Source organism: Bombina bombina, chromosome 4 (genome assembly GCF_027579735.1).
Source record: "Bombina bombina isolate aBomBom1 chromosome 4, aBomBom1.pri, whole genome shotgun sequence".
NCBI classification, from domain to species: domain Eukaryota; kingdom Metazoa; phylum Chordata; class Amphibia; order Anura; family Bombinatoridae; genus Bombina; species Bombina bombina.
The window spans coordinates 847,299,044-847,325,244 of NC_069502.1; the positions used below are offsets into that span (position 1 = coordinate 847,299,044).

General features: G+C 40.1%; 1 protein-coding gene across 1 annotated transcript in view; it reads right to left on the reverse strand.

Annotated features, from left to right (window-relative positions):
• Nucleotides 1-10,291: 10,291 nt before the first annotated feature.
• The window catches only part of LOC128657974 (uncharacterized), a 285,898-nt gene continuing 269,988 nt past the window's right edge, over nucleotides 10,292-26,201 (reverse strand). The window contains exon 18 of the mRNA XM_053712413.1: nucleotides 10,292-12,777. Coding sequence (XP_053568388.1) covers nucleotides 12,044-12,777 — 734 coding nt within the window. The 3' untranslated portion in view covers nucleotides 10,292-12,043. The remainder of the gene's footprint in view (nucleotides 12,778-26,201) is intronic.

Genomic DNA, 26,201 nt, shown 5'->3' on the forward strand with positions numbered 1-26,201 from the left:
TCTGTCCTTTTAGGGAACTAGATGACAATCCTTTCTCCAATCCCTCTTGGAAAAAAGACAAAATCCTAGGAATCCTGATTTTACTCCAGGAGTAGCCTTTGGATTCGCACCAAAAAAGATATTTACGCCATATCTTATGATAGATTTTCCTGGTAACAGGCTTTCGAGTCTGAATCAAGGTATCTATGACCGACTCAGAGAAACCCCGCTTTGATAGAATCAAGCGTTCAATCTCCAAGCAGTCAGTTGCAGAGAAATTAGATTTGGATGCTTGAACGGACCTTGAATGAGAAGGTCCCGTCTCAGTGGCAGAGTCCATGGTGGCAGAGATGACATGTCCACCAGGTCTGCATACCAAGTAATGCGTGGCCACGCAGGAGCTATCAAGACCACCGAAGCTCTCTCCTGTTTGATTCTGGCAATCAAACGAGGAAGGAGAGGAAATGGTGGAAACACATAAGCCAGGTTGAACTACCAGGGTACTGCTAGAGCATCTATCAGTACTGTCTGAGGATCCCTTGACCTGGATCCGTAACGAGGAAGTTTGGCATTCTGACGAGACGCCATCAGATCCAATTCTGGTGTGCCCCATAGCCAAACCAGTTGAGCAAACACCTCCGGATGGAGTTCCCACTCCCCCGGATGAAAAGTCTGACGACTAGAAAATCTGCCTCCCAGTTCTCTACTCCTGGGATATAGATCGCTGACAGATGGCAAGAGTGAGCCTCTGCCCATCGGATTATCCTTGAGACTTCTATCATTGCTAAGGAACTCTTTGTTCCGCCCTGATGATTGATATAAGCCACAGTCGTGATGTTGTCCGACTGAAACCTGATGAATCTGGCCGAAGTCAGCTGAGGCCATGCCTGGAGAGCATTGAATATCGCTCTTAATTCCAGAATATTTATCGGTAGGAGAGCCTCCTCCCGAGTCCACAAACCCTGTGCTTTCAGGGAATTCCAGACTGCACCCCAGCCCAGAAGGCTGGCGTCTGTCGTCACTATAACCCAATCTGGCCTGCGGAAACACATTCCCTGGGACAGATGATCCTGTGACAACCACCAAAGAAGAGAGTCTCTGGTCTCTTGATCCAGATTTATCTGATGAGATAAATCCGCATAAACCCCATTCCACTGATTGAGCATGCATAGTTGCAGTGGTCTGAGATGCAATCGAGCAAACGGAACTATGTCCATTGCCGCTACCATTAAACCGATTACCTCCATACACTGAGCCACTGACGGCCGAGGAATGGAATGAAGAGCTCGGCAGGTGGACAAAATCTTTGATTTCCTGACCTCCGTCAGAAATATTTTCATTTCCACTGAGTCTATCAGAGTCCCTAGAAAAGAAACTCTTGTGAGGGGGGAAAGAGAACTCTTTTTTACGTTCACCTTCCACCCGTGAGATCTTAAAAAGGCCAACACTAAGTCCGTGTGAGACTTGGCTAGTTGGAAAGTCGACGCTTGAATTAGAATGTCGTCTAGATAAGGCGCCACTGCTATGCCCTGCGGCCTTAGAACCGCCAGAAGGGACCCTAGCACCTTTGTGAAGATTTGTGGCGCCGTGGCCAACCCAAAAGGAAGAGCCACAAACTGATAATGCTTGTCCAGAAAGGCGAATCTGAGGAACTGGTGATGATCTTTGTGGATAGGAATGTGTAGATACGCATCCTTTAAGTCCACGGTGGTCATATATTGACCCTCCTGGATCAATGGTAAGATAGTCCGAATGGTCTCCATCTTGAAAGATGGGACTCTTAGGAATTGGTTTAGGATCTTGAGATCCAGAATTGGTCTGAAAGTTCCCTCTTTTTTGGGAACCACAAACAGATTGGAGTAGAACCCCTGCCCCTGCTCTGCTTTTGGAACTGGGCAGATCACTCCCATGGTAAAAAGGTCTTCTACACAGCGTAAGAACGCCTCTCTTTTTGTTGGGTTTACAGACAATTGAGAAAGATGGAACCTCCCCCTTGGAGGAGAATCCTTGAAATCTAGAAGGTATCCCTGGGTTACAATTTCTACTGCCCAGGAATCCTGAACGTCTCTTGCCCAGGCCTGAGCAAAGAGAGAGAGTCTGCCCCCTACTAGATCCGGTCCTGGATCGGGGGCTACCCCTTCATGCTGACTTAGTGGCAGCAGCAGGCCTGTTTACCCTTGTTCCAAGCCTGATTAGGTCTCCAGGTTGGCTTGGATTGAGCAAAGTTCCCCTCTTGCTTTGCAGCAGAGGAAGAGGAAGTGGGACCACTCTTGAAGTTTCGAAAGGAACGAAAATTATTTTGTTTGGTCCTTGTCTTATTTGACTTATCTTGAGGGAGGGTATGACCCTTCCCTCCAGTAATGTCTGAAATGATCTCTTTCAGTGCAGGCCTGAATAGGTTCTTACCTTTGAAAGGGATGGACAAAAGCTTAGATTTAGATGACACATCAGCTGACCAGGACTTAAGCCTTAACTCTCTACGCGCTAAAATGGCAAAACCTGAATTCTTTGCCGCTGACTTAGCAAGATGAAAAGCGGCATCTGTAATAAAATAATTAGCTAACTTAAGAGCCTTAATTCTGTCCAGAATATCATCTAGTGGGGTCTCCATCTGAAGAGCCTCAAACCAAAAGGCAGCCGCAGTGGTTACAGGAACAATGCACGCTATAGGTTGAAGAAGAAAACCTTGATGAACAAAAATTTTCTTTAGGAGACCCTCTAATTTTTTATCCATAGGATCAATGAAAGCACAACTGTCTTCAATAGGTATAGTTGTACGCTTAGCCAGAGTAGAAATAGCTCCCTCCACCTTAGGGACCGTCTGCCATGAGTCCTTTATGGTGTCAGAAATGGGAAACATTTTCTTAAAAACAGGAGGGGGAGCGAACGGAATACCTGGTCTATCCCACTCCTTAGTAACAATTTCTGAAATCCTCTTAGGGACCGGAAAAACATCAGTGTAAACAGGAACCTCTAAATATTTGTCCATTTTACACAATTTCTCTGGAACTACAATAGGGTCCCAATCATCCAGAGTAGCTAAAACCTCCCTGAGCAATAAGCGGAGGTGCTCTAGCTGAAATTTAAATGCCCTCATATCTGAATCTGTCTGAGGGAACACCTTTCCTGAAACAGAAATCTCTCCCTCAGACAGCAAATCCCTCATCCCTACCTCAGAACATTGTGAGGGAATATCGGATACGGCTACTAAAGCGTCAGAAGGCTCAGCATTTGTTCTTAACCCAGAGCTAGTGTGCTTCCCTTGCAACCCTGGCAGTTTAGATAAAACCTCTGTGAGGGTAGTATTCATAACTGAAGCCATATCTTGCAAGGTGAAAGAATTAGACGCACTAGAAGTACTTGGCGTCGTTTGTGCGGGCGTTACTGGTTGTGACACTTGGGGAGAACTAGATGGCAAAACCCGATATCCTTCTGTCTGAGAATCATCTAATGCCAAATTTTTATAAGTCAAAATATGCTGTTTGCAATTTATAGACATATCAGTACAAGTGGGACACATTCTAAGAGGGGGTTCCACAATGGCTTCTAAACAAATTGAGCAATGAGTTTCCTAAGTGTCAGACATGTTTAACAGGCTAGTAATGAGGCAAGTAAGCTTTGAAAACACTTTATTTAATGAAAAAAACACAATTTGCAAAAACGGTACTGTGCCTTTAAGAGAAAAAAAGGCATACACAAACTGCAAAACAGGTTAAAATTGCTTCAAATTTTCCGAAATTTTAACAGTGTACCCACTAAGCTTTAGAAGGATTGCACCACAAGTAAATAAGCAATAAACCCCCAAATGAAAAAAACGGATTGATAATTGTCTCTGCTGTGGCCCTACCTGCCCTTAGGGAACGATAATATGAGGTTAAAGCTTCGATTAGGCTCTCAGAAGAATATCAGGACCTCTGGAGAAGTTGCTTGCTGCTTGTCTGTATAACTAAATGCGCAACTGAGGAGTGAAAATAGGCCCCGCCCACCGCACTCGATGTTGCTGGGGCCTACACAAATCTAACAAACCTTGTCTGAAAGCCATGTGGGTTATAAACAACCCCAAATAAGCCAAATGAACCCTTAAGCAAATGTCCCATCAAAATAAAAAACATTACTCCCAGAACACACAAACGTTTGTCCCAATCTCTCATATACAAACTGAGTGCCCAAAAAATGAGCCCTTTATGCAAGCTAGTAAAGCCTCTTATAACACTAGGATTACTGCTTCCCCTAATGGGGATACTGTCAGCCTTTCTGAGTTAACACAGTCTCTGCAGAAAATATGACTGAACATACCTCATTGCTGTATAGCAAGAAACCGTTCCTCACACTGAAGTTTTCCTGTACTCCTCAGCTTCTGTGGGAACAGCAGTGGACCTTAGTTACAAATGCTAAGATCATCATCCTCCAGGCAGAAATCTTCATCTACGTCCTGCCTGAGAGTAAATAGTACCATTTAAAAATAACAAACTCTTGATTGTAGATAAAATAAAGCTAACAGCTTAGCACGTCTTTCACTTTACCCTTCCTGCTTAAAGCCGGAAAAGAGAATGACTGGGGGGTGGAGTTAAGGGGGGAGCTATATAGACAGCTCTGCTGTGGTGCTCTCTTTGCCACTTCCTGTTAGGAAGGATAATATCCCACAAGTAAGGAGGAATCCGTGGACTCGGTACATCATGCAAAAGAAATACTATATTAGCTAGGGATTCCGACATGGACTAACCCTCAGCCTCTGCTGTTTATACCTTTTCAGTTATTAAGAGCCACAAATAGAGATTAAGATAAAAAGCTCCTAACTTTTTATTCATTTACCCAAAAAGCATGCGTAGTTGATTTCCTCATTCATACCTAAAGGGACAAGCGTCTTTAAATTAAAAATCCATTTGCACTCATCCTGCAATAATATTTTATCCAAGTTACCTCCTCTATCTCTGAGGTCAATTTTTTGTAGCCCTCTGAATTTTAATTCATGCTTGTTGCTATTATGAAAATGAAAAAAATGTTGTGCTACGCTGCTAGTGTCAATCAATTTATTTTTTATATCTCTTTTGTGTTCTTTTATTCTCTCTTTTAGCTCTCTGTACGTTTTTTCCAACGTAATAACAAGGGCAGCTACAGTAAACAAGATATACAACACCGTCACTATGACAGTTTATGTGTTCCTGGGTATACCACTGCTTTCCAAATTTGTCAATGAATTTGTTCCCTATTGTCATATTAGGGCATACTGAACATTTTGAACATTTAAAATTCCCTTCCTTAAATTTGTATTGTGACAGCCAATTGCTATTCTTGTTTGCCCGAAAATTGCTTTTGACAAGTTTATCTTTAAGGTTAGGGGCTTTTCTTGCTGTCATTTGGGGAAGACTGCCTGTTTGCTTGGCTATAGAATGATCTAAAGTCAGGATATGCCAGAGTTTCAGCAGAATTGCTCTAATTTTAGCCCAAGAATCATTGTAGGTACTAATAAATCTCACTATATCTTCTTTCAAGTTGTCTTTTGGTTTATATAAGATTTCCTGCCTGTCCCGATATCTGGCTTTTCTATAGGCTTTTTTTAAACAACTTTGGGAGTATCCCCTTTCTTTCAATCTTGTTTGCAAGTCATTGGCCTCAATTTTAAATGTTTCTATTTTAGTACAATTTCTCCTATGTCTAAGGTATTGGCCCTGTTGTATATTAAATAATAAATGAGTTGATGATGGCTATCAGCACGTAATAAAGTGTTACCAGCTGTAAGTTTTCTATGAGTGACAGTAATAATACTTTGGTTCACATTACTGATGGTTAAATCTAAAAAACTTATTTCTGTTTTGCTGCACATGTATGTAAATTTTAGGTTAAAGATATTGTTATTCAAAGATTCCATAAAAATAGTTAGTTCTTTTTCTGACCCATCCCATAGTAATAGAGCATCATCTATGAAACGTATCCATAACCTTATTTGGTCCTTATAGTTACCATCCCAAATTACTTCTTTTTCCCAGTATCCTAGGTATAGGCATGCATAAGTTGGTGCACAGCAAGTGCCCATGACTGTACCTAGTGTTTGTTCATAAATTTTTTGATTAAATGTAAAATAATTGTGTTGCAGCAAGAAGTCCAGGAGTGATATAACAAAATTTGTGTGCTCAGTATATCTTTTTCCTCTCTGTTCCAGATAGTACTTACAAATTTCAACGCCTTTGCTGTGTGGGATTGAAGAGTATAACCCTTCAACATCAATTGTTACTAAAAGTGTGTCTCTCTGCACAGTTAGGCCTTCTAATTTTTTGAGTACATCAAGTGAGTCTTTCACAAAGGATGGCAGATTATCAAGTAAAGGTCTTAAATTATAATCCACATATTCAGAGATTTTTTCTGTCAGAGATCCAATCCCTGATATTATGGGTCTACCTGGGGGCGGTAATCTCCCTTTATGTAATTTAGGGATAGTGTAAAAGGTGGGTGTGATTGGAAACTTAACTTTTAAATAATCAAATTCTCGTTTGTTAATTATACCTTCTTTTAGGGCTTCCAATAAAATAGAATCTAATTCAGAGGAATATAGTTCTGTAGGGTCTTTTTTGAGGTTTTTATAATGAGTTTTGTCCTGTACTTGGAGAATGCACTCTTGTAGATAGTCTTTGGTATTGAGGACAACCACATTACCGCCTTTATCTGAAGGCTTAATAGTAATATTTGTATTTTTTTGTAATTCTTTTAATGCTGATTGCTGTTTTAATGTTAAGTTGTTATTAACATGTGTGCTGTTCTCCATATAAATAATATCCTTCTCCACTAGTTTGACAAAATTATGTACACATGGTACTGTTGATAAGGAAGGCATGTAGGTAGATTTATTCTTCAATGTGCTAAATCCTATGTGTGATGATAATGAATGTTCTTGTGTGTCTCCCTCTGAAGCCAAATCTTCTAAACCTGCCAATATTTGGCGGTCATGAATATCAAGGGTGCTATCAATTATTTTGTTCTCAAAGGTTTTCTTTAAAATTAACTTTCTAGCAAATAAATTTAAATCCTTGATTACTGTAAATTTGTCACATTTATTTGTAGGAGCAAAAGATAACCCCTTACCTAATACTTCAATTTGATGGTCAGTAAGATTGACTTCAGAGAGGTTCACAACTTTCTTAGATTTTATCAAGCTTTCTGCTTCTCTTTCAATTGGTTTCTGAGTGGATATTTTCTGCTTTCTTGTGTAGTTTGCTTTATGTTTCCTCCCTCCTCTCCTGGTTCTTTTACTTCCTGTTGTCTCTGACCTAAAAAATCCCTTCCTCTGCCACGTCTTGACCTAAATCTTTGCTTATTTTTATTCTCAGTAGCTGAGCTTCCTGATTCTGAGCTGCTTGTCTGAAAAGTATAGTTATAGACTTGGTTTTTTTGATAGTCATCCCAATCTCTTTCAAACTTTCTCCTGTTTCTAAATTTAATTGTATCTTGGATTTTTCTTACTTCCAATTTGGCCACACCCATTAATTTATCATACTGTTCATTTGTCTTCCATTCATCAATTTTTTCAGTCGCCTCATTCAATTCAAACTGTACTTGTTTAAGTCTTAATTCGTTTTCATCAATCATCAATTTCATCCAGTTAAAGGCACATTCACTGGCATAGTTATCCCATTTTTTCTGGAAATCCTCTAATAGTGGTTCATTCAAATTAGAGCCTGGTCTTTTTCTAACTCGTAGGCCTCTTGGTATCATTTTAGCTTCTAAATATTTATTTAAGCTTGAGAGCTCCCACTTAAGTTTTTATTCTTTTCAAATTTTTGAATTATCAGATTTAAAGACCTTAAAAATATTTTGACTTTCATCTAAATTCTGGTTTGTGTTAACTGTGCTGCCAGGCAATGAGAAAGTTTCTTCCATGTCAAAATCCCATTCTGTCTTATCAAAACCTGCCATATCTACATATGCTATTAAAAGGATATATGACACTAAAAGATTTGTATATATTGAAAAACTGAACGTGCAAGGCAACTAGAAAGACCACATAAATGGTCAGAAATTTAATAAGAAAAAATATAGAGTGTTGTCAGCACTTCCAGTATTACCAATAAGAGGGGTGGTAACAGTGATCTGAATTATAAGTACATATCAGACCACTGGTACAAGGGGAAAAGCGTTAAATTAGCTAACTACTAAAAAAGGAAACAAAGCAGTTCCTATCCAGCACTAGCCAATCCCTATATATTTATATGGATATACAGCCAAATAGTGTCAATCCTTACAATAGCAAAAAAATTGTGTGTTTATACTGTAAAGCAGTCATATACTACACGTAAAGGAGCATAAATAAATGAGTGTTTATTTGGAGTAACACAAAGAGGTCATAAATAACAAACCATTGGATCATCTCAAAACTCCTATCATAGTGCACTATGGATATACCTCTCCAGCTGGAAAATATTATACTAACAATACACAATTGACTAAACAAGAAAATAGATTCCTAAACAAAAAAGGGGGGGGTAGCCTGTTTGAATTCACAGGTCAAAATAAAGTTCCAATTCTATGATGGAGGAGAAAAATCCAGTATATTCAAGTATCATGTATGATTGACTGAGTGAGTGAGATAGGCCTGGGTTAAATCAAGATGACTCGATAGCAGACTTGTAATTCCAAATACAACTTGACAAAACTGGCAACCTGCAGAGTGGTTACGATATATTCAGCAACATAATCCACCGTAGCGGTAAGTATTAAGCCAGTCCTAGACAGTCAGCAGCATAAACTGTGTATATCAGTGTAATCCGCCGTAGCGGTAGATACTTGCGATTACTTAGAGAGTCCCACTATCGCGGTGCCACACCTCCTAGGTTTCTTCTATCAATATTACGGTACAGATAATTGATGTCTTAGGGTGCTCCTCTCTGTGCTGCTGTACTGCTCGGTGAACCAACTATCTGCGGTTGCATCTCCGGCCTCCAGGTCACTCCAGTCGTGAATCTCTGTGCTTGAAACGCTTAGGCTCTGTGTGTCCAAACAACACTGCTGCCAGCTACGCACGTTTCACACCTAAGGCTGTGGGGCTTCTTCCTGCTCCAAATTTTAATCAGTGAATAACAGGTGTTATTAGATTCCCTTTAAAGAAAAGTAACGGAGGAAAACTCCTCCCAACCTTGAAGCCTTTTGAATTGATTCTTTTTGGGGCAAAATAGTAACATTGTTTAAACAAAGATAGTGATCATTTATTTATTTGATACATATCTTTAAAACTAAACAAAAAGTAATAATTAGCAAAATTTTAAATAAAAAAAATTGCATATTAAATGAAATAAAAAATGCTCCTTTACAATGTAGTATACAGTTAATATAACAAGATATTCTCTCAAATTTAGTTTACTTCAAAACTATCAATTCCTAGAAAGATTTATTTTTAGTACTTTTTTAGTAAGCTAATTTAACTCTTTTCCCCATGCAACAGCGGTCTGATATGTACTTATAATTCAGATCACTGTTACCACCCCTCTTATTGGTAATATTGGAAGTGCTGACAACACTCTATATTTTTTCTTATATATATATATATATATATATATATATATATATATATATATATATATATATATATATATATATATATATATATATATATATATATATATACATACACACACTATATATATATATATATAGAGAGAGAGAGAGATCATAACTGCGTTCCGATGTTAAACACTGGCCCCAGCATGAAGGGGTTAAGGGTCTGTGTTTTACAATGTGTTTAATATTTTTTTCTGTTAAATATTATTGTTGGGTGGGACAAGATCATGTTCTGCTAATCACTGATTTATTATGCAAATGTGGTATTATTGCTAATTGAGTGTTCCTATACTTTCTACTGTTACTTCAGTATTAATAAAACATTTGTATTAATAATTTATTACTTTAATTATCTTAACCTAAAAATACTTTGGGGGCACAAACCACCTCAGGAATATTTTTATTTAACTTCCCATAAAGTTTTTAAATGTTTCATAAAGCAAAAACACCCCTATACCTTACATGAGGACACTGGTATTCCTGGTCATTAGAAAACTTTTGAGGAGCAGATCTTTACAGGTTATCAAATTCAGCAGCCATGAACATTTTGAAAAGTAATTTTTTTACCTGAACATCTAGGCTTTTATTTAAACATAACATATTTAGTAGATGATGTAGCTGGAGTGAGGAGCTGTCAGGAAGTCAGCATGGCCTCCAGGGTACTAAAAAAGACTAGAAACCAGCAGGGAGACTCACTCCAGCAATATTCAGCTACAACAGAACCAATCAAATTAATATGTTCCAGCTTATCAGAAGAGAGTGCACCTTCTATGAGGTTTAACATTGATTTTTTTTATTAATCTTTTTTTGCAAGACATGAATCAAGATATCAGCAATGGTTATATAATACAAATCTCATGAGAGGGGTATATTGAGATGACAGTTTCTTAAATCGTAACTTATACATATCTGTACCTACATAAGTCCCGTTTGTCCGATGTTGGACCAATAAACTATATTGCAGATGTTGAGATTTGTCTTCTTTCTTGTCTAATTTCTTTGTTCTTTTTGCAGTTAAACTATAGATAACATTAACAATCATATGTAACAAACAAATAAAATTGTTCATGGCTTCTATAAATGTGAAATGTTAATTTTCTCCTGTTATAAGAGAGTATCAAAAGATAAGGGGGTAATCGGCCGTTGAGGGCTAGGTGAATGTTAATACATGACGGTTAACAAAAGGAGAAATACGGCGTTGAGCAAGGAGAGGGAGTTAGAAAGGGAGGAATTGAGGTTAGGGTTGTGTATGAATAAGGCTGTGGTATTTATGAGTGGGGAAGGAAATGGCGGGTAGGAACAGAGTAAAGAGGAAGATGTGGTGGAGAGATAGAGAGATGGTGGAAGACCTGCTCTCCATGTTAACATTGATTTTTTTTATTTCGAAATGAGTCAAAAATATTGCTCACATCACGTTTTAACAAATGAAACAAGCAAAACAGATTAACAGAGTAATAAAAAATCTGATCTATAGTAATGAAGTGACAGTTGGCCTTGGAAACCCTTAAAAAGACCAAGGTTAAAAGGGAAATGAAACCCCAAAATTTTCTTTCATGATTCAGATACAGCATGTCATTTTAAACAACTTTCCATTTCACTTCTAACATAAAATCTGCTTATTCTCCTGGTATCTTGGTTAAAGGAGAAGCAATGCACTACTGTGAGCTAGCTGAACACATGTGGTGAGCCAATGACAAGAGGTATATATGTGCAGCCACCAATAAGAAGCACGCTCCCAGCTGCTCCTGAGGCTAAGGATACAAAAAGAGCAAAGCAAATTAGATAATAGAAGTAAATTGAAAAATTGTTTAACAATGCATGCTTTATGTGAAACATGAAAGTTTAATTTTGACTGTCCCTTTAAGCAGGAAAAAATTACTAATCCTCATAACCACTTTAGTAGGCAGGGCATGTAGTTCAGAGCTGCAAATACCAGCCAGATCAGATAATTCAAGCATATTTACTAGAAACTACTCATTTAAACCAGTGATAATGCTGAAACATATATGAGAAGCCACAAGACACAGTTAACAATCAACAGCATGGAGACAGCCGTCAACTTGCACTTGATTAGCTTGATTAACAGTGGCTACTAGAGATGTGCATTCAGATCCTTTGTGAGGAGCCAAATAGGGAAGTAGGCAACCGTTTACTTTTCATAGCTAGATTGATTTGTATGAAAGATCACCACACTAAGTTCTGGATTTGCACCGATCTTAGTGTGATGATCTCTTACTAGAATCAATCTGGTCCTGAACAGTTTTAACGGTATGGACGGCTGCCTACTTCCGTATTGGGAACCTCATAAGGATCTGAATGCACATCCCAAGTGACTACCATCTATTGAATCTAACATTGTTTTTTCTCATCTAAAAGCAATCCTATTTGAGCTATGCTCCCTAAAAGAAGGGGTAACTCCTTCAAACTTACTGGGCTCAACAGTCAGAGTGATAGCCCTTACAAGGGGTCTCTGGTATATACATGGTTCCAAACACTCGCATTCTATAGACTAAATTTATTAATTTCCTGTATGAATTTTCTGATGAAGAAGAAGATTCGTTTTCCGAGTAAAACATTTTTCACATTCAGAACATGAAAATGCTTTCTCTCCTGAATGTTGTTTCTGATGAGTAATAAGATGCGATTTCTGAATAAAACATTTCCCACATTCAGAACATGAAAATGCTTTCTCTCCTAAATGGATTTTCTGATGAGTAATTAGATGTGATTTGCTACTAAAACCTTTCCCACATTCAGAACATGAAAATGGCTTTTCTCCTGTATGACTTGCTTGATGTCTAATAAGATGTGATCGTCGAGTAAAACATTTCCCACACTCTGAACATGGATTTTTTTCCTGTCCTGTATGAATTTTCTGATGAGTAATAACATTTGATTTCTGAGTAAAACATTTCCCACATACAGAGCATGAAAATGGTTTCTCTCCCGTATGAATTGTCTGATGTACAATAAGATGCGATTTCAGAGGAAAACATTTTCCACACTGAGGACAGGAAAAAGCTTTGACTCCTGTATGGATTTTCTGATGAGTAACAAGATTTGATTTTTGTGTAAAACATTTCCCACATTCAGAACACGAAAATGCTTTCTTGTCTGTATGACTTGTCTGTTGTGTAATAAGACTTGTTTTCTGGGTAAAACATGCATTTTCCACATGATTTCTTCGATTTTGACTGAAAGAAACATCTGCTCTCTGGCCATGACTAGGATGTTCACAATTTCTGAATCTACCTGTTGGACAGAAATACAATAGGAACAATGTTATTTATCAATGACACAAATATCTTGTTTTTTTTACATTTTAATTGTTCTCTTTAACTGGGGTAAGTTACCAAAAAATAAAGCAATAACAATTTTTAATTAAGTCTTTACTACGAAGAATCTGAACGAAGGATTCAAATGCACATGTTTACCAAATACATTTAAACAAATGTGTTATATGAAAATCATTCCTTTAAAGAGACAGTCTACACCAGAATTGTTAATGTTTAAAAAGATAGATAATCCCTTTATTACCCATTCCCTAGTTTTGCACAACCAACAGTTATATAAATACACTTTTTACTTCTGTGATTACCTTGTACTGCCCCTTTATTTCAGTTATTTTGACAGACATCAATTTTATCCAATCAGAGCTGGCTCACCAGAACTTCACGTGCATTAGAGCAGTGTTATCTATATGACACACATGAACTAACACCCTCTAGTGGCGAAAAATTGTCAAAATGCCCTGAGAGAAGAGGCGGCCTTCAAGGCCTTAGAAATTAGCATATGAACCTCTTAGGTTTAGCTTTCAACTAAGAATACCAAAGGAACAAAGCAAAATTGGTGATAAAATTAACATTTGAAAATTGTTTAAAATTACATTCTCTATCTGAATAATGAAAGTTTATTTTGGACTAGACTTTCCCTTTAAAGGAACGTAAGAGTGAAAAATATTGTTGTCTACCCCTTAGATGCTCATGACAACCCATTTACATCATATGCATCTATTCCCCAGTGTGGATTATGACTACTTATCAACCTGGGGGTTCCTTTTACATGCCAAATCCTAGGCCCCCATGCACTACTACAGCCGGTGATGAAAGCTTTGCTTATAAAAAAAAAAACACTTGGGATGTGGGAAACTCACAGAAACTGGGAATTGAGTCAGGGTATTCCTTGTAAATCTGTGGCTGGGGAAAAGGGCTTTGTATGTGTATATTTCAGCCCCTAGACTACTTTAATTTAAAATAGGGTTTTACCCTGCACTTTCATTTAAAAGAGGGTGATACCCTGCAGCAGCACTTAAAGTGCAATTTACCCTGGGAGGAGAGTTAATGGAGCCACTATCAACCCCCTTGTTTGTATTAGAGGTTTAAGCGACCCCCTTCATTTGAGTAGTCTACCTTTTCACATGAGGTCCTTATACCTGTAGCTAAAACGAGGTGGAAAATAGGGATGCTATTAGTAGCTCTTTCCCCTTAAGGTTAAAAAGCAGTTTTAGATGTCTTTGCAGGTTATTGCCATTTTTTGATGATCACCTGTGTAATAGGGGTTATGAATGTGTAAAATAGCAATAACCCGCAGCACTTAGTGCTGTTAAACCTGTTTTAAAATAAGGTGTCTCTTATCCATGTAAGAGGTATGTTGGCTGAGATAGACTAAGAAGGAAATCATCTGCCGGGATTCTCTTGTTATCTGTGATATTGTCATGCCCACATCTGATGACATCACAGACAGTTTATGAAAAAAACATTAAAAAATTACTTTAACATATTAAGTATTTCATAGCTCACCTTTGGCAAATGGAAAACTGACAATCTGCTCAATTGTTGTAAAAAATGAAGGTTTCACACTGACATATCCTGTATTATTATTATTATTCTTTATTTATAAAGCCCCAACTGATTCCGCAGCGCTGCCAATGGGTACAAGGATAAAAGTACAACGGAGAAACAAAACAATAAGACAAAATTTTACAGACAAATACAGGGGGAATTGAGGGCCCTATTCCTGTGGGAATTTACAATCTAGATGTATGAACATAATTGACAGGTTATTTGAGAAAGAACCCACTATACGGCACCAAATAATAGTTAGCTGGTAATTCATGTCAGACATACAGACACAATTAAAAAAGGCAGGCATATAATTTATATTTATGCAATATATTATATATTTATTATGTATATTAAATGTTAAGTACCCAAACTTTGTATTTGACCTATCATTGATGGGACCAGAGGGCCTGGCTCCTGATGTTTGGTCCAAAGCATTCCTGCTGGGCCGTACACCCTTCTACAAGTGACATCAAAGACCTCCAGAGACCAATATCCTTCCTCATACTACCTTTCACCTGAAACTTATAATTAAAGGGACACTCAAGCCAAAATTAAACTTTCATGATTCAAATAGAGCAGACGATTTTAAACAACTTTCCAATTTTCTTCCACTAACAAAATGTACACAGTAATTTTATTTTTAACTTTTTAAGTCACCAGCCCCTACTGAGCATGTGCAAGAGTTCACAGTATATACGTATATGCATTTGTGATTGGCTGATAGCTGTCACATGATATAGGAAGAGTGGAAATAGATATACATTTGAAATTTGTCAGAAACCCCCCCATAAATTATGACTTATCAGATAATTTCCTTTCCTTCGATACAGGGAGAGTCTACAGCTGCATTCATTACTTGTGGGAAATACAGAACCTGGCCACTAGGAGGAGGCAAAGACACCCCAGCCAAAGGCTTAAATACTTCCCCCACTTCTCTCATCCCCCAGTCATTCTGGCGAGGAAACAAGGAAACAGTAGGAGAAATATCAGGGTGAAAAAGGTGCCAGAAGAAAACAAAATAAATTTAGGGCCGCCCATCGGAGAACAGGGGTGGGAGCTGTGGACTCTCCCTGTATCAAAGGAAAGGGAATTATCTGTTAAGTCATAATAAAGCCTAATCAGAGTGCACCACAGCCTGCAAAACCTTTCTCCCGAAGGCTGCTTCAGCAGAAGCAAAACATCAAACATGTAAAATTTGGAAAAAGTATATAAGGAGGACCAGGTAGTACGTTTTATTAATCTGATCCATAGAGGCCTCATTTTTGAAGACCCAAGAGGAAACCACTGATCTCGTAGAATGAGAAGTAATCCTCTGAGGAGGCTTAAGACTGACTCATATGCCAAGCGGATGATACTCATCAACCAAAAAGATAAGGAAGTCGAAGAGGCCCTCTGACCCCTACACTTCCCAGAATAGATAAACAGAGAAGTAGTTTGTCTAAATTCCTTCATAGCCTGAAGATAGAACTTCAAGGCACGAACCACTTCCACATTATGGAGTAAACATTCCTTCGATGAAGAAGGATTAGGACATAAGGAAGGAACCACAATTTCTTGATTGATGTTGAGATTTGACACAACCTTAGGAAGAAATATTGTAACTTAGTTCATAGAACAGCCTTATCAGCATGGAACACCGATAAGGAAGGTTGCATTGCAAGGCAGCAATCTCAGAGAATCTGCTGGCAGTAGCAATAGCTAGTAGAAAAAGAACCTTCCAAGACAAAAAACTTAATGTCAATCTCATGCACAGGCTCAAACGGAGCCTGTTGCAAAACTTGAAGAACAAGATTTAAATGCCAAGGAGGAGCATTAGATCTAAACATCGGCCTGATCCTAGTCAGAACCTTAACAAAAGACTGTACATCTGGAAGCTCAGCAAGCCTCTTGTGCAGTAGAAAGACAGGGCCGAAATCTTCAAGGAACTAGCTGAGAGGCCTTTCTCCAGTCCAACCTGGAGAAAAGAAGGAATCCTGGCAACCTTTACTTTGTGCCAGGACAAACCACGCTCTTCACACCAGAATAAGTAGGTCCTCCACACCTTATGAAAGATGCGACGAGCTTGAATGAGAGTATCGATAACACTCTCAGAAAACCCTCTCTTGGCTAAGACTAAACATTCAATCTCCATGCAGTCAGCCTCAGAGACTCTAGATTTTGATGAATGAAGGGGCCTTGTTCCAGTAGATCCCTGCAACAAGGTAACCTCCAAAGAGGAGATGACATCCCCACTAGATCCGCGAACCATATCCTTCACGGCTGCGATGGAGCAATCAGTATCACTGATGCCTGCTCCTGAAAGATTCGAGCCCCCACTCAAGGAAGGAGTGGTAATGGCAGGAAAAGAGAAATTAGTTTAAACCTCCAAGGCACCACTAATACATCTATTGGCTTCGCCTGAGCACCCCTGGACCTAGACCCTTATCTGGTTAGCTAGGTATTGAGACGGGACGCCATGATATCTATCTCCGGCATTCCCCACCTTTCAGAATCTGGATCGCTGACAGTGAACAGTTGTGGGTCTCCACCCACCCCAGAATCTTAGATACTTCCCTCAATGCCAGGAAGCTTTTCGTTCCCCCCAATGGTTGATGTAAGCCACTGAAGATATAATGTCTGACTGGAATCAGATACATTGGGACGAACCCAGTAGGGGCCAAACCTTCAGAGCATTGAATATTGCCCGAAGGTCTAGAATGTTGAACGGGCCCCAAACAGCTCCCCATCCTGACAGACTTCAGTCCGTAGTCACAGTCACCCTTCTTGTGGCGAGAAATGCATTGCATTTTTATGGGTACTAATTTTCTTTTTAATAAACAAAGTTTTAATCTAACTCAAGTTTACTGGTAACGCTTCACACCTTATTGACCTTTTGAGGATACATGTTCATATCTCCTGCATATGAACCAACCCGCTGGAAACACCTAGAGTGGGTGAGCTGATACGCCCTCACAAAAGTATCAGTCTGTGTCTACCAGCACATATTTGTGCTTATTCGTAATGTGAGTACCCATTTGGCATTTCTATCATCTATATTCCATTAGTTTGGTTGATCTGCACATGTGGTGTTCTCTTGTTCTTTTCCTTTCTCCATCATTAGAGTTAATCTTGGCTGGGAGCCCTGGGAGTGGGTGAGCGAATATGCCCTATTATATCAGTCTGCATCTACTAGCACATTAGGGTGCTTCAACCGAATGTGAGTACCCTTTTGGCTCTGTTATACAGTCTGTTAATATTTCATCCGGTGGTTCTACACATGAGGCGTCCCTCTCTTTTTTCTTTTTCATTTAATAGCTAAAGTACGATATGCTGAGGACTACAGAAAAAAACTAACTTTATTTTAAATAAAAAAAGGTGGCACCTTTATACCCCCAATGGCTAGGGCACTCACCACCTCCTATGACACAGACAGAACAGAGATAAAAATCCTCTCCGGTAGTAACTTGGTCAAGAGAAAGGAAATGGAAGCCTCGACTATTCCGGTCACATGGTGCACAATGCAGGACCGTCCCTGCTATGAGAAAAAGCATGCCACGCTTTTAAGCTGCGCAACCTTCAAAGTGAAAGTGAAACCTGTATGTTTCGTCTCAGTCTGTAAGCCCATAAACATCTGACACAAAAAGCAGCATAAAATCAAATAAAGCATATATGATTAAACCCAACTGTTCATAATCCCCCTCAGGAGATATTATCCCTTGATTCCATATAGATAAAAACATAAATTATGCTTACCTGAAAATTTCATTTCCATCTGTGGGAGGAGAGTCCACTGCTTCATTCATTACTTGTGGGAATTAAGAACCTGGCCACCAGGAGGAGGAAAAGACACCCCAGCCAAAGGCTTAAATACCTCTCCCACTTCCCTCATCCCCCAGTCATTCTGCCAAGGGAACAAGGAACAGTAGGAGAATATCAGGATATAAATGGTGCCAGAAGAATAATATTAAATTTAGGTCTGTCTCCCGGAGAAACGGGCGGGAGCAGTGGACTCTCCTCCCACAGGTAAGCATAATTTATGTTTTCCATCTTAATGGGAGGAGAGTCCACTGCTTCATTCATTACTTGTGGGAACAAATACCCAAGCTCTAGAGGACACTGAATGAAAAAAACAGGAGGGTAAAAGGAGGCAGACCCTATACTGAGGGCACCACAGCCTGCAGAACCTCTCTCCCAAAAGCTGCTTCCGCCAAAGCAAAAACTTCAAATTTGTAAAATGTTGCAAAAGTATGTAAAGAGGACCAAGTAGCAGCCTTACAAATCTGCTCCATAGAAGCCTCGTTCTTAAAGGCCCAAGAAGAGGCCACAGCTCTAGTTGAATAAGCCGTAATCCTCAGAGGAGGCTTATGTCCCACTGTCTCAATGCGAAGCGGAGGACACTCCTCAGCCAAAAAGATAAGGAAGTCGAAAAGGCCCTCTGACCCCCACGCTTCCCGGAAAAAAAAACAAACAGAGAAAGAAGTTTGTCTAAATTCCTACGTGGTCTGAAGATAGGACTTCAAGGCACAAACCACATCCGGAATTATGTTGAAAGGAACCACAATCTCTTGATTGATGTTGTGAATTGACACAGCCTTAGGAAGAAAACCTAACTTGGTTCGTAGAACAGCCTTATCAGCATGGAAAGCCAGATAAGGAGGGACGCATTGCAAGGCAGTAAACACAGATACTCTGCGTGCAGAAGCAATAGCCCATAGAAAAGGAACCTTCCAAGACAATAATTTAATGTCTACTTCATGCATAGGCTCCAACGGAGCCCGTGCAAAACCTAAAGAACAAGATTTAAACTCTAAGGAGGAGCAATAGATCTAAATCAAGGTCTGATCCTAGCAGATCCTTAACAAGTGACTGCACATCAGGAAGCTCAGCGAACCTCTTGTGCAGTAACACAGACAGGGCTGAAATCTGTCCCCTCAGGGGATTGCAGAAAGCCCTTCTCCAGTTTATCCTGGAGAACAGAATAAGTAGGTCCTCCACACCTTATGATGGATGTGACGAGCAACCAGCTAAGAGCTTGAATGAGAGTAGAAATAACTCTCTCAGAAACCCTCTCTTGGCTAAGACTAAGCGTTCAATCTCCACGCAGTCAGCCTCAGAGATCTAGACATAGATGAACAAAGAGACCTTGGTCAGCAGATCCCTGCGACAAGGTAACTTCCACGAAGGAGATAACGACATCCCCACTAATCCGCGAACCATATCCTTCGCGGCCAAGACAGAGCAATCAGTATCACTGACGCCTGCTTGATTCGAGCCACTGCACTAGGAAGTAGTGGTAACGGCCGTACAAGATAAATTGGATTAAACCTCAAAGGCCCCGCTAATGCATCTGTTAGCTCCACCTGAAGATCCCTGTACCTCAACCCATATCTGGGTGACTTGATAATGAGACGTCATAAGATCTTCCTCTTGCAAATTTCCACAAACACTCAGGATGGAGAGACCAATCCCCAGGATTAAAGTATTGTCTGCTGAGGAAATACACTTCCCAGTTGTCCACAAACGGAATGTGGAACGCTGACAGTGAACAAATGTGCGTCTCTGCCCACTCCAGAATCCAAGATGCTTCCCTCATAGCTAGGGAGCTTCTCGTTTCCCCCTTATGGTTGGTGTAAGCCACTGAGGATACATTGACTGGAATCTGATAAACTGGGATGAACCCAGCAGAGGCCAAGCCTTCAGAGCATTGTATATTGCCCGAAGATCCAAAATGCGATTGGGTAGGAGCTTTTCCTCCTGAGTCCATAGGCCCTGTGCCTTCCTGGCACCACAAACAGCTCCCCATCCTGACATACTTGCAATGGTAGTCATAATCACGCAGGATGGTCTTGAGACGGATATCCCTTGGGACAAGTGATCCGGACAAAAACACCAGAGACCGATTCTCTCGATCTGTTGTCCAGAGAAATCTGTTGAGACAGATCCGAATGATCGCTGTTCCGCTGCTTCAGCATGCGCAGTTGCAACAGTCTGAGGTGAAACCTGGCAAAGGAAATTATGTTCATGCTGGCCGCCATGAGACCAATCACCTCCATACACTGAGCCACAGATGGCCTTAAGGAGGTCTGGAGGGCAAGACATGTTGAAGGAAGCTAGCCTGCAACGTCTCTGGTCTGTTCTCATGTGTATGGAAACTATTATAGTAACCGGGAATTCCACCCTGGTACTCGATAAAAAAGAACTCTCTCTAGATTTATCTTTCATCCATGGGATTGAAGAAGACAGAGGAGAGATTCCAAATGGTCCACTCTCCGAAAAACTTATTGGAGAATGCTGCGTTGGCCGGGAATCAGACCCGGATCAACTACTTGGAAGACAGTTATGCTAACCACTATACCAGCTAGACCAAACAGAAGATCAATAAACTGGAAGTGCTGGTTCAGGAACGCAAACCCAGATCTATCGTTGTCATGAATTGCCCTTCTCGAACGAGGGGAAGAATGGACCTATTGTCTCCCTCTTGAAAGAGCGGACATTTAAAAACTTGTTTAAGCACTTCAGGTCCAAATCGAATGGAAAGTTCCCTCCTTTTTTGGAACAACGAAAAGGTTTGAATAGTATCCCAAACCTCTCACTGTGATAGGCACCGGGACAATAACTCCTAAAAGGACAGATCCCGTATGCACCCAAGAAAGGCTTCCCTCCTTTCTGGACAGGAAGACAGGAGAGAGAAGGAACTGCCCTTGGGTGGCTGAGACTTGAAACCTATCTTGTGACCCTGAGCTATGACCTCCAGGACCCATGGATCCTGCACGTCCCTGAACCAAGCGACTGAAAAGAGCGACAGTTTGTCCCCTACACGATCCAGAAGAGGACCGGGGACCACCCGTTCGTGTCAACTTCTTGCTCTTCTTGGATTTATTCCAGAACTGAGCCGGCTTCCAAGAGCTCTTGGTTTGCTCAGGTTTAGCAGAGGATTTCTGACCTGGGCTTTATCAAAACAAAAATTTCATATTCTCTTGCGATAAAAGGGCACCCTTGCCAACTGTGACCGTGGAGATAATTGAGTCCAGGCCTGGACCAAACAAAATCATTAAAGGGGAGGGAAAGAAGTCTAGACTTAGAAGTCATATCCGCAGACCATGACTTCAGCCAGAGCCCCGACGGGCCTGAACAGAAAAGGCTGAAGCCTTAGCATTTAGGTGAATAATCTGCCTAATAGCACCACACATAAAAGAATTAGCAACCCTCGAGGCTGTAAATCTTTCCTGAGTAACGTTGAGGGGACCTCTCCACCCCAATCAATCCTATAAAGAATCACACCAGAAGGCAGTTTCTCCAGCAACCGCGGCAACGACAGCCTCCGGTTGAAACAAATATCCTGTATGTTGAAAACAACTTTCTTAACAATTACGTAATTAATTAGTAATAATTAGCAAGGGTGAAGATAGCGCCATCCCTTTTACGGACGGAACCTCACAACTCCATCGAGAGTCCAGGACCGGGAATGATTTGTTAAAGGGAGAAGAGAGGAACAATCCAGTCCCATTCCTTTTAAATAATGTTCGCCATCTAACAGGAGCAGGGAAGTATAAGGTACCACCCTGTCCTCAAACTCTATCCAATTTAGGAATTAAAGGTTCCTCAGGCAACCACTGAATTCGCCAAAAAACTTCCTTTAGAAGTAAGCGCAAATTCCTAAAACTAAAGACTGGTTCCTCCGCAGCCGGAGGTTTAGAGGCAGCAGACTCCGACCCAGAATGTTCATACTCTGAAGTCTCAGAAAGAACTTCATCTTCTGATAAACCTATTGGTTAAATCTAATAAATTATCTGATGTACTCTGGGAAGGAGTGCAATATGTAAGCTTTCGCTTGCGCTTAGCAGGGCGAGTGAAAGCAGTAAAGGCAGCAGACACCGCCGTCTGAGCTGCGCAGTAACATCTGGTGAAAAAATGGCCACACTGTGACCCTGTCTTCTAGAATTATCATACATGTATAAAAAAAATGAAACGATCTTACATGAATCTGTATGTCGTGGAATAGGAACACGGCCTTTCAAGTGTGACAGGTTAGTAGCATCGCTCCTTATATGGACTTGAGAGCAGAAAGCAGGCAACCAAACTCGTCAACGCTGATTGCTTATGGAGCTGTTAATCTGAGTGGGGATGGTTTCACAGAGACAACACTCCCTGCATCTCCGGACTCTAACTTTCAACCATGCTCTCACTGAGAGGCTGACAGCACTACTTAAAACTCCAGTCCCGGACTTATATGAGAACTGTGCTAGATGAGATGGGCTTCGGTGGCCCCTTTGTTACTGCGATCAAAAATGTATATTCCAGACCAACAGCCTTTGTCAGAGCAATAGGTCACCAATCCAAGACATTCCAAATCCTTAACAGCACCAGACAGGGATGCCCGCTTCCCCCCCTAGTGTGTTTGCTCTGTGTCTAGAACCACATGCAATTACAATAAGAAAATCTGCAGATATTACGGGTTTAGAGACGGGTCCCTTTAACCACAAAATTACTTTATTTGCAGACAAAAGTTTTACTGACTTTGACGAGACCGTTGATATCGATTCCCAACCTTTACTCGACCCTAGAGGACTTTTCGACTATCTCGGAACACAAAATTAAAAGAGATAAATGTGAAGCTCACCCACTTGCACTACCCAAAATTACAGCAAAAATTATAGAGACCAACTTTGATTTTAAGTGGGCCAAAAACTCAATCCAATATTTGGGGATAAAGTTAACCATTCACTCTACACTCCTATATAAGGCAAACTACACTCCATTATACCAAACTATCAGGGCAGATATTAAAAGGTGGCTGATAGCAAACTTCTACTGGTATGGCAGACTGTCCTCTCTGAAGATGAATGTACTGCCAAGACTAATGTACTTATTTAGAGCTCTGCCAATAAAATTAAACAAATCAGACATTGATGCGCTACAATCAACCTTGAATGGGTTTCTCAGGGTAAAAAGCAAGGCCTTCCAAGTTTTAACAAAGCACAGGCAATTGGGGGGAGTGGGAGCTCCAAATCTTTGGGACTATTATTATCCGGCGAGACTAGCACAACTTTCACTACTTGATAAAAGGGGGGGTCGATTTGATTTGGCTGGGATTAGAATCCCATCTGGGGGGCTATGAGTCCCCGGGGGAAATTATTTGGGGAGGGACAGAGACGAGGAGAGATTGTAAACTAGGGATCACTAAAATGTCAAAACAATTATGATATCCACGACCAAAAAATTTAAATTATTACCATCTAAATCTAAGCTAATCCCCTTAAAATGTATTATACCAGAATAATGTAGAAACCTAGTAGACAAGTGGGAAAATAAGGGACTTTATAGGGTAGCAGATTTTACTTCTAGTGAGAATCCTATTACTTATGCTCAGTTACAACTTAAACTAGATGATTTGCCCTCGCACTGGTTTTTATATCTGCAGATTAACACAGCTATAAGGAGTTACCTCTCAGATACCATAAAACAACAAACTACAACACTGGAACGGATATGCAGCTCTAGCGACAGATCAAAACATGCTATTTCACAATTATACATTTGTATTCAAAAAGCTAGAAACACCACAAAATCTTTGGTTGTGTGTAACTGGGAAGTAGATCTGGCGAGAGAGGAAGACATAGAAGTATGGAAACGAACATTTTTTCAATCGTGCAGGGGTTTACTTAGTGCAGATCTAAGGGAAACACCATAAAGACCTTTTTTAGGTGGTATCTTACGCCCCTCAAAACATCACATATGCCCAATGGAGGTTCTAGATGTTGTTACAGGGGTTGTGGGGCAATTGGTACCTATCTTCACATGTGGTGGGAGTGTCCAGGAGTTAGAACTACATGGTCAAATCTTTCTAAGTTGTTAAGCAACATATTAAGCAAAAACATTGTTCTCACTAGAGAACAAGCATTATTACATGAAAGAATCCCAGGGTTAAATTCTCCCACCAATACTCTAACCAGGATCCTATGTACCATTACTAGAACCAGCATTGCAAAGCATTGGAAGATAGGGGTTCCAGATTGGCCAGAGATTATAGCTTGAATGAAACACACATACTATATGTATCGTGAGGGTTTTTATCAGGACGGACATTTGATCCACCTATGACAACATTTTCAATCTTCTTGAGAAAGTCTGCACGATAGCAGATGAAACGCGTAGAGGTATCGCAGGAGAAACTTTTGGTTGCTTAGAGGAGCCGTAGTTCTAGGAACAGAACGTTCGGTTTTTGGATACACAGGGCTACCGTAGCCCTAGGAACAAGCGCCTCCCTTATTCTGAAAGTTCCGGTGGATATCTGAAGGGAGTGTACACTGTTAAAAGGAAGCAAGGCTGGGAAAGCAGATCGGAGCAGCTGAGTATTCGGATTGCCTGCCTTGGAGAGAAAGAGTTTTGTTTTAAAATGCATGATTTTTTATTAAACATTGTAAGTGCATATTTTTAAGAGCAGCAGCGTCTTTGTGTTTTATTGCACTTGAGTCTTTTCTTGCGCTTTTTTCTTTCAGAGTGAAAGTTCCTGTCCTACTTCATTTGGTGTGAAGGATCCATTTGGTAAACAAGCAGCAGTAGACTTTTGTGATCTATGAACTTTAATACTCGGAGGTGGTAAAATTTCTTTTCATATCCAATTTGTTGTTGTTTAAAATATATTTTGCAATTCTTTGGGGATTTTATTCTATTATAGGATTTTGTAGATTAAATTTATTGAAAATTATTACTAATATTTTAAAAGAGGGTGTTAGCGCCATTTTCTATTTATTTTTTCTGTGTGTATATGTATGAGTCGGCAGCTCATATTCAAAATACGTTGGAATCTTTTAACAAAGTGTGGTTCTACTGGATACTCCAGGGAGACAAAATATAACACAAGCATGGGTAAATCACAGAAGGAATAGGGGGTGAGTAAGGAGAGTCAGACAAGAGTAATTCCATAATAAGAACAAGGTTAGGTAGCACAAGCAGGGAAATGTCAGTGAAATAAGCTCGATAGAGGTATAAAGCTTACAATTATCCAAATCTATGTGGGCAACTCAATACACGATAAGGTGACATTTATCTTATGTGGTTCAGGTTATTTTTGTTCATTTTTGTTACAACTTATTAATCATATATGCTATCCTGCACAGAGAATACTATGGTAAGAGCCAAGGAGGGCGGTATTGGACATTTCAACCTCACACTAGCAATAGCGGAAGACTATAAAAAGTAGCTCCACACGGTTAATATATTAAGGTGTTTCTTTCTGAGGGCCAAGTATTTTCAATATAATGAGAACGTAATTGTTGTGGTATTATATGTATGTTATTAAAATTCTCAATAAAAATGATTTCAAGCTAAAAATCCAGTCCCATTGCAAAAAGTACTACCCTCCATAAGAGACTACTCCGATCTTCTGATACTTCTCTGCCAACCTCGTGTGACGAAAGGCAAAGAATGGCGGGGGGATGAGGGGAGTGGGGGAGGTATTTAAGCATTTAGTGGCCAAGTTCTTAATTCCCACAAATAATGAATGAAGCAGTGGACTCTCTTCCCATTAAAATGGAAAGGAGCCACACTGTGACCCTGTCTTCTAGTGTTTGCAATAGGTGTAACAAATGAAACAATCTTACCGGAATCTATGCCGTGGAACAGTAACACGGTCCTTCAAGTTTGACAGATTGTAGCAGTGCTTCTGACATGGACTTGAGTGAAGAAAGCAGGCAGCGAAACTCGTCAACGCTGATTGCTTAAGGAGCTGTTAATATGAGTCTGGATGGTTTCGCAGAAAGACTCTCCCTGCATCTCCAGAATCTAACTTTCGTCAATGCTCTCACTGAGAGGCTGACAAGACTACTTAAAGCTCCAGTCCCATCTTGAAGG